General features: G+C 33.2%; 1 protein-coding gene across 1 annotated transcript; it reads left to right on the plus strand.

The window, feature by feature from the left end:
• The first annotated feature begins 855 nt into the window (after positions 1-855).
• On the plus strand, positions 856-5,944 carry LOC117335477. The gene is made up of 6 exons (XM_033895501.1): positions 856-1,168; positions 2,876-2,926; positions 3,680-3,877; positions 4,273-4,386; positions 5,322-5,474; positions 5,801-5,944. Exons 2-6 carry the CDS (start codon positions 2,878-2,880, stop codon positions 5,803-5,805), a joined length of 519 nt encoding a protein of 172 aa, XP_033751392.1. The 5' UTR covers positions 856-1,168; positions 2,876-2,877; the 3' UTR covers positions 5,806-5,944.
• Positions 5,945-12,100: the final 6,156 nt, after the last annotated feature.

A 12,100-nucleotide genomic window follows, 5' to 3' on the forward strand; every position in this document is an offset into this window, starting at 1 on the left:
TAAAATTAAATTCTTTAATTTTCATATCGATAAATAAGATGTTAGTTCATATGGAGAATCTGTTGACTCTGTTTCTGAATTGTTTGACTCGTAAGGAGAGAACAAAAACTAAACAAAACAAAAACAAAAAACAAAAAACAACAAAAAAACAAACAAAACAACAACAACACAAATGAATAAATAATAATAAAAACAAACTTAAAAGGTACGAACCCTTGTGGACAAAAGTAGGATTTTTTCATTAAACAAATTAGCCTAAAATGCCTAATGTTATGTATAACAATATGTATTTAAGGCTATTTCGTTTCAATGAAATACACAATACTTTATGATATAAAATAAATTCCGTATTTGTTCAGTCTCTTTGTCTAATGTTGAATTGTAGGTACGTGGATAACATGATGCTCTTAAGTACATCAACCTCCCTCTCTTGCACAGGGAGAGATTCCGGACCCACTTTCCATATGTATTATATATGTTGTACATGTATCACACACGAACGAATACACATCCTCTTATACTGATTGTGACTTTGTGCCTTTATCATTGTAAGGCAAAATGGAAAATATCTATTACGCCAGCAATTCAGATATATCATCCACAGGATGTTCGTTTCTCGTGTTTATATTTTATGACAAAACAAGTTTATTGCACGTGATATTTTACATAAAAACCTATATAATACTGGCCAATTACATCAATATAATCAATTCAAATAACAAACTTTACACTTGTAATACATTACATCTTAGAGGCACTTGTCATGCCTTATCTTTGTAGGGTATTAATCATTGTCCACATAACGTTTGTAATGTCAGAAACAGTTCGGTAAGATAACGACAAAACGATTATCTTAACAGGGTTATAACACTCATGTAAACATTGAAAATGAAGAATTTGCTAGGGAAAAATCATCTACATATATAGGTGGTTTATATTAGAGGATAATGTGATGATTATATAAGTCACAATGAAGAAATACTAAATATACGTATTCAAGGACTACACGTATATTGTATTTCAACACAAGTGTCTATATTTAGTTCCTTATCGCTAACTGGTTCCATACAGATATGACGACATCGAAGGTTTATTGACACCTGTTTAGTGTCTAGTATATATACACAGGTCAATACAAAGGTTCTTACAAGGCTTCGGACTCTTATAAGTAAGTATCTTTTCGTATAAATGATTAACTTATGATATAATTATTCGCTACCTAGTTACATTACCATCTTGATACATATGTATATATCTTCTTATGACAGTTATATGATAAACAAACATTATCGATATTACTGTTGTTTATGAATAGCGAACTTTGGTCATCACATAAATAAACAGTCGAGTTGTGCAAACATGTGGGCATATAAACGTAGAGTCAATTATCAATTACAGTTCTATTTCCGAAACACTTAAAGATATTAGCCACTCACAATTCGCAATTGAATTGTATTTTCAAGGTGGAACACTTCATATAAACAGCATGAATAGCTACACAAGTAATCCTATGTAAAAAGGCATTATAGTTCGTGATGACAAGCATTTATTTATTTTTTTATTATTTTTTTTTTTTTGTAAAATGTAAAACATTCTACTTGATTGACTGATGGAATTATTATAGTATTAAACAGTTCATTATCGAAAATATATAGTATATGTGTGATGTTTTCATACACATATGAATGAATTACTCTTTTATGTTACAAAAAAGACTGGAAATATATTGTAACTGGGCCTTGACATTTCCAAAGGAAAATAAATATAGATATCACAAATGGATAATTTCCTACGCGACTTACCGAATGCATCTCTTCCGTTCAAAAAGGTAAACAGATGGCCCTGGCTCCGTTTGACCCGACCTATTTGAAGGAACCGATGGGATTGTTTGATCTGTCTTTTCAAAAGTACCACCTCTTCTACTTGTTAGAATATTTGATGTTTAAATCCATCTATTAGTTATCCTAAAATTAAGGGAAATTACCGTTCTCTCATTATAAGAGTTTCCTTTTCGGATAGGTCGTTCGTATATTAGGTTGTCAGCTTTACCAAGGAAATCTTACTAATGACGAGATCCGAAATATATTTTTCAACTTTGAATATATCTCGGTTGTAAGCTACTTCAGCAGCAAGACTATTTTTATCGTGGTAATCGAGATTGTATCATAAGTGGCTGAAGTCACATAAGAGCTGATTACAGCAGGACTCTTGTAATTCTGGCATAAAGGCGGTAAACACTAATATGTCAGTCGTTTAATCCCTAGACCTATACGCACGTCATACTATAAAATACAGCTTACCTCTAGGTGAATAGGGAGAGGGACACTTTTAATTTTCCCCTCTGAAATTTAGATTCCTGGCCATCACTTCGGTATGCAATTTTGCCGCTTATTCTACATTTGGTTTATGTATATCGGTTGTTGCTCTATACAATGTATATACAACACATGTTGTTGTTTTTGTGTGTGTGTGTGTGTGTGTGTGTGTGTGTGTGTGTGTGTGTGTGTGTGTGTGTGAGAGAGATGACGTTTGATAGACGCTATTAGTTAGTGATATGGTCGCCTGATAGCCCGTGCGATATAATTTTTACCAATTATATATTCGCCGAAGAGTTCAATTGTCAGTACCCCGTTTTCATTTTCAAAAGTTTCATTATTTTGTTTCGCTTACCCTTCCGAAATACCTGGTCTGTCTGACTATTCCTATACTTCGGCACATTTAACGTCCATTTACTGTTCTGTTAACCTTTCAATACCTCCCGGTATATAATGTATCATTTCAGTGAATATCGCAAATAACTTGAATTTATCTGACATCTATTCAAACGATACATATTGTCCACCAAATCAAACTCGTTTGATGTTTTTGTTTTCAGAAATGGCGTTCTATGTAATAATTTTGGTTCTGGCGGCAACAACATGCAAAGGTGATATATAACAGCCATCGGAGTAACATTTTTGTAACCAATGAGATGCCTGTCTCTTTATTATAACCAATCAGATATTTGTCTAGTCATTGTAACCAATCAGATGTCTGACTCGTCATTGTAACCAATCATATGTCTCTGTCTAGTCAGTGTAACCAATCAGATGTCTCTGTTTTATCATTGTTACCAATCGGATGTCAGACTAGCCGTCATTTCTAGTTTTGCCTTTATGTTAAAATAATTTCTACACCCGAGTCTCAACCAGTGTACCACAGGGAGTATAATCAATTCATTACATATCATGTTAGCAAGTAAAAGATTTCTGAGAAATTTCGACATCGAGTTATTTTATCCAATTTTTCGGTTGCAGACATGGTATAATATTGCGTTGGCATGTTTTGAATGAGTGTTTTTTTTTTAAATATTGCTATACGACAGAAATTTGGAATGCAAATTGTTTGTATAAGAACACACAGCACTATAAATGATTTCTTAATTTTGACGAGTTCTTCGTCAATGATATGTTTGGCTTTCCGCTTCACACAACATTGCATATACATTTTGAAAAAAAGTTTCTTAATGCACACGAAAAATATAAAAAAAATCATAAATGACACTCTCAATAAGATATTGGCAAATCCTAAACTCTGATCCGATAATTCAAAAAATAACAAAATTTGCTTAGAAACTGCAACATCTGGAATAAGTTTGTCCCATAGATGAAGTGTTGTATAATCGTATTTCTATATGTAGACATGAGTAGCCTTGCCTCCACTACAACGGCTGTATACACGACGGCTATATATTCCAAACCTGCGATTGACATGCCTACTACATCAACTGAATGCGTCGATGTATTTCACCACTGTGAAACTTTTAGTACAACAGCGTGCGATGCCAATCACCAAACATGGGCTAAGAAATACTGTGCCAAGTACTGTAAACTTTGTGGTGAGTTATAGGTTTAAGAAGAGCAGATTTTGCATCTTTTTTTATGAAATATATAAACTTTTCATAAATTGGTTTATAAATGACGTTTCGGTGACTAGTAGGTTATCTTCATAGTTTGCAATATTCATTATAAACCTTTCAACGGAAAATAAATTCCCAATAAGAATCAGATACAGTTGTGTCAAGGCTTAATTTTTTAAATCTGCTTGGCCCATTTTTTCATATAAATTATAACCGAAGTCTTTTGAGCATGTCGATGTCGAAAATTAACGATGGGTACATGCAGTTTTACCTACTGTTCATATCAGCTATTTATGTTTCATTAGTAATATAAATATATTGTTTATTCCTCGACACCTTATAATTCAGTACGTACTTTATATATGCATTTTAAGATGACTCCTGCGTTGATTTGGAGCCCAACTGTGAAACATTTGGCTTAGCTGCTTGTCAGATGGCTTTTTCATCATGGGCAACAAAGAACTGTGCGCGCTTCTGCGGAATATGCGGTGAGATGGCCGGTATCAAAATAAAGATAGAAGTAAAACTATTAATATTCCAGTATTTACCCTGGCCATTATATCCCAGGCTGTTACAGATCGTGTTACGCATGCTCAAGCAAAATTGAAAGAGTGGATTGGGTTAAAAACTTATTGGAGTAATGGGTCTAAAATGCACGCGTTTTGTTTTTAAAGAGGATTTTCATTATGCCATATACAGCATAAAAGCACGATTAATTTGAGAAACTTCAATGTTTTGTCCTGATTATATACTAGGATTCCAGTGCAAGGTATATAACAATTCGACCTTTCCGATGTATATGACGTCAATGACCTTAAATGACCTAGCTATGACGGCATCAAATTTCCTGTTAATATCAGCTCTGACGATAGGTTGAAGCAAAAGTTAACGCTGTTTTACTTAACTATTACTTACATCAATATGCTATACCACAGTAGCAATAATACAAAATATTTGTTTTTGTTTTTGTCCCGTTGACATACTAGGATATATGATAGAAGTAACTTACTTTGTTTATGGTATTAGCGTTGTAATATATCGCAAATATCCAACATGCTATACATCTATATATTTTATTGACGAAATCGTAATCAAGGTATACCATTTCAACTAGGAAAAAACTTAGTAACACAAAAACTTATTATCATAAATCTTAAAAGCATCAAAACTTAGTAGCGTCAAAACTTAGAAGCATGCCAACTAAGAAGCATATAAAAACTAAGGAAGATAAAAACTGAGTAACATATAAAAGTTAGTAACATAAGATATTAGTAACATAAAAAACATATAAAAATGTAGTAAATTAAAAACTTTGTTATAGGTTCATGTCTTATGATATCAATCGATTCTCCTTGTATCTCTACGTTACATATACCAAGAAAGTGTTAAATATAGATTATTCAGCCATTCGTCCGATTTGTAGTTAGCGGAGATGTGCCGACACCGCCATCAGCAGTACACCCATCTCGGGCTGGGTGTCATGATGCCCAAGACTGCACTGCCTACTCCCATGATGTGTGTACGAAATATGAGATTTGGGCCCGTCAGCACTGTGCCTTGTATTGCGGGTTCTGCAGTAAGTATTCGGCTAGGAAAGAATGTAGAAACTGGCTTATTAATTTCATAAGTTATTGTTTACTTTCGATCTCTCCACATATTTATATTGATTTTTAAGTTTGTTTTTTTATAAGCTGTTGTATACTTTTGTGTAAATGCTGTTTATGATTATTTTGATATGAGTACACCGGCGCGTATTTATGGTTATTTTTTCAACTAAATATCTTAGTTTTATGCTGGTCTTTAAACATTTGTTTCGAAAAATACTATTTGTGATGTTTGTACATTAAAAGACTACGGAAATTACAGTTCTACTGAATATTTGGTGAATATTGTTTGTTTCAGGTTGAGTTCAGAGTAAACAATACGTAAGCACACCATACGCCGATTTCCATGCATATCAGGGATTTTAGTGACTATATTAACTCATTGGTACACAATGTGACATATGATTATGTTACAGAAATAAATGCATGTGTGTAAGATTTGTTTTCGTATTAGTTTTTATATTTTCTTTTACAATTTTGGTTATTACAATTTGTGTGAATACCTACAAGTGAGTGTGAGGTTGACTCAAGCCTGTAAGGTTGAGCAGTTTCACACATTGTAGTCAGCTTTGAGCTAAATATAGCTATCACGTGTTAATTGGTCAGGCGTCTTATCTCCAAGGGGAGCATCACTCGTGATCAGTGCATGTAATCAACATGAACCTTCGCGCTAGAGACCTCCTTGACCAATCATATGGAGTTTTATGTTTAGAGACCAATCTGCGATGCTCGCTGCTCAGTAGGGATTCTGGCCTCGACCGCATTTTGCATTCAGAAAATCAATGTCTATTCGTCTTCAGGTACATTCAGTGTATTTTTTGCATGTGTACCTTTTTATCCAACCTCTTTGTTTCAGACCTGAGCTAGAATTTAATTAGTCACTGATACAGTAACCTTTTTGTAACTAAGTCACGTGGTGCCATAATCTGTACCCCATCTTTGTTGTTACACATTACGATTTGTAAATATACCGTGTTTTTTTTATAATATGAAACTTTATTTGTTTTTGATTAATGAGAAAATGTGAATTTGCAACAGTTTATCCATCACCAAACTATGAACCTTTAACAACAATGTGTCATTACGAGTCAACTGATTGTATTTAAAACTCATTGTCGGGGTCCTGATAGAAGGTCACAACGTCTCAGCCATTTGATCTATATAGTTTTGAAACCTCTCTGTAATTAAGTCAAAAGTTTCATAACGGAGGATTTTAATTTTGTAAACCATTTACCGAAAAATGTCAAACCCCTGATGTTGTGAGTTTGTACACCAATAATTCCAACGACATAGGACTAAGGATATTAGATATTGGTTGGAAAAAAACATCCTGTAGTTATCATTCAACGTTTTAATCAAGAAATTATTCTACACAGATTTTTTTTCATTTACATTGATATATATATTACCGCCATAAGACCTGTACCAATGTTGTACCTACATATGCTACTCTGGTCTTTGGATATCTAGAAGTTTTCTTTTTATAAACTTTTGTTTTATAATAGGTCACCGAATATTTATATAGCGGAACTTAACAATAATCTCAATAGTTTACATTCTCATTATATTTTACAACTGTGGCAAGCGAGTGCTACCTTTTCTAGATGTGTACAGTATAGAGTAATAATATAACAACAAATTTATATAAAAAAAAAAAACAAACTACAGGTCCGTATGATTCATTATTTTTCTAACCATCCCAAACATATTAAGATTATTCTTCCGTTCAATCTAGTGTCACGCATTGTGTCTATTGTAAGTGAAGACGAAACGATGCGGAAAAGACTAGATGAACTTACAGTTTTTATGTGTGTGTGTTTTTATTTAGTTTTTTTTTTTTTTAGAAAGTGCAAGGTTATCCGAAATAAATGATAGAAAAATGATAACAATTGGCAATTGAAAAAGGACCCTTTACTAATACCTTTTGTCTCTACCTTAAACTTTGATATATATGCAGTAAAGGTGAAGCGCTAAAACAATGTAATATTTAAATGGGTAAAGTTTTTCACAAGTATACTTTAATCAAAAGTAAAAGTCAACCTAAAAATATCAAAAGACGCATTTTGACAATTTCAAAATTCAACGGAATTACTAATTACGCAAAGGTTTATATATGTATAACCACAGCGCCTTGGAACGTGTAAACTTATTGTTGAAGGTAATTTTGAAAATGGTTTTAATTTCAACGTAAAAAGAAACATGGATTGTAAGACCTGTAATGCTGTTGATGCGGTTGTTTGTTCTCTTTGTAATAGTTTTATATTGGACAAACTAGTAATGGTTTGGTGTGGTTTGTTTTGTTTAACGTCCTATTAACAGTCAAGGTTATTTAAGGACGTGCCAGTTTTGCACGGTCAGTACCTGGCAACTGCCCCACGTAGGTTTCGAACTCGCAACCCAGAAGTGGAGGGCTAGTGATAAAATGTCGGGACACCTTAACCACTCGACTACCACTGCATCAAGTTGTTGAAACCCTGTCTGAATAACACGTAATACAATGTATGCGTCTATTTGTGTAATTGTCATTTCTTGTTTGATAACTTCATTGCTATATATTTACCATTGTATTGCACTGCCACTATATAACCCTACCAATTCAGTTGCGAGTTCACAAGCTTATGAACTGCCAACTGAAATTTGAATTTGAAAATTTCCAAAAAAATCGCACAACAAATAAAAAATCGCAGATGGTAAATATAAGCATTAAACGGTTTTCAGTTGGCATTCATAGCTGGACAGAGGCAAATTCAACATGAAGCGCTAGTGCGCTTCATGGAATTTGCCTCTGTCCAGTTGGCATTCATATTGACTATAAATGCCAACTGAAAGCCGTTCAATGCTTAAAATGACGTAATGCTAACTATGACGTCATATAAACGGTCAAAATGAATAGTCTGAAGAACTCTCATGACAGAGCAACAGCACTAATTAGTGTCTGTGTTAGTTATCATCATTTTCAATATGTAAATATACATACAATTGACAAGGAAACCACAATATACTACGTTGAAGGAGACATTGTGATTGTAATACTATCAATAAAGCATGCAATATTACAAAATAAATGAACAAATAACAAACTTCAAGTTTTCCATCCGCAGCTTTTTATTGATTATATGTACTGGTCTCTTTTATTATTATAATTAGCATTTTGTCAAAGTTGGTGTTGAGATTATTCCGGGACTTGGTTTGTCTACAATATGTTTGAAAATTGTTCTTTCCAGCAAAATTAAGGAAGTTAGCTCCCCTGCGTATACTAGTGATACGCATGCGCCCACCTGGTTGCACAATTGTATGTTGTGAAACAGATGTTATCAAAATAGCATAAAGTATGTTTTCCAGATTGAAATGAACACGATAGAAACATATTTAAATACATGATGAAAGTGAACGAAAGTACCCGTTCCAACTCTATGTTAATCGATTTCTCTGATTTATAATTGGAAAACTAATGATTATATACAAAATAGTAGCATCTACATATTTACCAAAATTTTATTTGAAATTTGATGGATTTTGCGTTAAATATACATGTACATATAATTTAAATCCTTAGTTGCATTTTGAACAGTTCATTCGCAAGAAGGTCTATTACGTATTTAAAAATGCAAAAAATAAGTTCAAACTAAATACAAACAGATAGATACGTGTACATGTATATGAATTAATAAACAATCAATGTATTAATAAACTAATATATAAGATGAGCCTAGAATACACAAGTTTTGTCAATGACACAACGCATTTTATAGGTTTCTTCTTAATCAAACATATTTTATACAAAAACTGAAGATATATACCACTAGACACAGTCTTGTCTGTCTCTTCTCATAGAGCCGATATTATCCCATATCAGTTGAATGGATTCAGGCTCCAATCGATGAGTCACTCTAGAACATCTGACAAAGAACAATTGCATTTCTTTTTCTTTTTCCATGACATGCACAAAATATTTCACATGCTTTAAACTTAGACCTAATCGATATGCGACCATGCCCACATAAACATCTTCAAATTTGATAGATCGTGTTGTCAACATTCCGTGGTATATTTTCTGTGCTGTTTTTACCGTTAGCATATAGCCCGGGCCACCACAGTAAGGTGGGAACTTCCTAAAGGGGTAGTCATGATAGGTTAGCTCATACTTTGGCCTATCTTTTCTCTCTGGCCTTACATTAAACACACAGTCGCCAATAATTTCATCATCGTTCAGAGATATTTCATTATTTTCAATTTCTTTTAGAAACTCAAGGTCTAAAATCACATCATCGTCCGTTTTGAAAAAGAACTTTGCTTTATGACATGAAAGCGTAATCCATTTAAAAGCTGCAATTGTCTTCTCTGTTAAATGGTAAAAGCTCTCCGGAACATCGACCTGTATGATATCTCCACTGACGAAACTTTCGTTGTCATTATTTATATTTTTCTCAGTACCAAGTATAAAATATAGACTGAAATTGTATCTCGTTTGCATCTGTGGACTTCCCCACGTCTGTCTTATTGTTTCACGTTCTAAATGATTGGATGATTTACTGATAACAGTTATAACCGTGTTTTTAGGATACAGCTGATCGCATTTTAGTTTTGGTTGAATAAGAAAGGGCTTCGACAGTTTCTGGTCCTGGTGAAAGAAAGCAGAAATACTTTCCTTTGACAGTTCCTCTTCCACTGGTTCAATGGAAACTATTGGCGGACGTATAGTTAATGTCCATTGCAGCTTCAGCAACGCCGAGAAGAAAAGAAGACTTCCTAAAACAAATCGTTTTCTCGGCGTTCGAATGTTCATCTGAAGTAAATAAAAAAGATACTGTTATAAATTAAAAAAAAGTTGTTTATTTGTTTTTCGTGTGTGGGAGCCTTATGATGTTTCCTTTTAAACTATGCAATTGTTCTGCTGACTACATTGACAGGAAATTGATCTCATCAATCAAAAAATCTTTTGTTCAAGCGTAATAATATCTGTTGACGCTAAGAAAACACACTCAATAGACAACAATGATCAATAATTCTCAAAATGTCTTAAAATAAGTAATCGTTTTACGAAGAATAAGTTTTCTTTTTCAAGTTATCGATTTATTGAAGGTAAAGTGATGTGATTGACAGTAATTTGCTTTTAATTATTTTGAAGTAATAATAATTAAAAGAAAAACTTTGAATTACCATGAATAAGTGAATTAGATAGAAATAAGGTGTTTGTTTTACTCTTTTCTTGGTAATTTAATTGCATTTTATCGTATTTTAGTAATTTATATGTAATCAAATTATTCATATATCCGTTATATGCTTATTCTTTATATATGTAAAGTATTGAGTTATTATCTGGTCATATTTTTATATATAACTAAATTATATTACTTAAAGTGTATGTTAGGTAATTTATAGTAAATTCTTCCTTATTAAAAGTCATTTATGTTTCCTTCTTATTTTTTTTATATGTGACTTCAGGTATTTATGAACATAAAACATTACTCTTTTCCAGCAATTTGTTTTCGTAAAAAAAAAGAGAGAAAAACTATTAAGAGATAATGTTATTCAAAGATTATGTTTGTGACCTGAATATCTGTCCCCTCTTGGAATCAAATTTGGTCCATTCAGTCTTCGCTGATGTATGATTTACATATTTCGAGTGTACTTTCAATGCAGCAGTTAGTTTTACGCAGTTTTTACATGGAAAGAATTTCTCTCTTTATGATTTGTGTCACCTGTTTTTGTGTGTGTGTTTCAAACTGATTACAAACTATTGTGCTCTAAGACAATCATCCAATAAGTTCTCTGGGACGACTGGTTCTCCGTTGTCAACATAATGTGAACGGATCGGGGTTTCCTTCTGGGTATTGTCGTCAAATACCTTCCGTGAGGTATATAATAATAAAACTAAAGTCACTAAGCTATCCTTTTGATTGGGATCAGGGTGAAACACTTGACTAACCGAAAAGGGGAATCATATCTTTTGAACGGTAATAAAAAAAAAAGATTTTCTGTAGGTGCGCGAATTGCACATGTTCTCAACAGAATTCAAAATAAAACACCATGCAGGTGTTCGAATTGTGCATACATATGTACTATGCCTACATAAAACAAAATATTTGTCTTTCAGGTGTAAGAATTGCGCCTGTTCTCCACATATTTCAAAATAAAATACCCTGCAGGTGTCCGAATTGTATCAATTATCAATACAAAAATGAAATACCAGCCAGGTACGGTGTAAGAATTGTGCTAGCTCCTGCCATGGCATGACTTGTTAGAAGCAATAAGATTATAAGACTCTTTCATATGTGTATATGTAGGATAGGGATATTCCACCCGAGGGGTCACAAAATGTGGTGAAACCCGAGGCTTGCCGAGGGTTTTACCACATTTTGTGATCCCGAGGGTGGAATATCCCTATCCTACATACACACATAATGAAAGAGTCTTTTTCTCTCATATCATTACCGAATTTCTGGCGAAAGTGTCCCTCAGCCATCCATTTTCTTCAATTTTTTAATTTCTTTATTTGACGTTTTTACTAAATATACTTGTGATATTCTGAAAGACCATACCCTATATTGGCAAACAGCGTTTGCCCCCAATTTTCATTCATTTTGTAGTTAAGTGA

Source organism: Pecten maximus, chromosome 10 (genome assembly GCF_902652985.1).
Source record: "Pecten maximus chromosome 10, xPecMax1.1, whole genome shotgun sequence".
Lineage (NCBI taxonomy): Eukaryota > Metazoa > Mollusca > Bivalvia > Pectinida > Pectinidae > Pecten > Pecten maximus.

Coding starts and splice junctions, on each gene's coding strand:
- LOC117335477 (XM_033895501.1), top strand. CDS start 2,878: ATGGCGTTCTATGTAATAATTTTGGTTCTGGCGGCAACAACATGCAAA. Junction 3,878..4,272: donor CAAGTACTGTAAACTTTGTG/GTGAGTTATAGG, acceptor ATGCATTTTAAG/ATGACTCCTGCGTTGATTTG. Junction 4,387..5,321: donor GCGCTTCTGCGGAATATGCG/GTGAGATGGCCG, acceptor TCCGATTTGTAG/TTAGCGGAGATGTGCCGACA.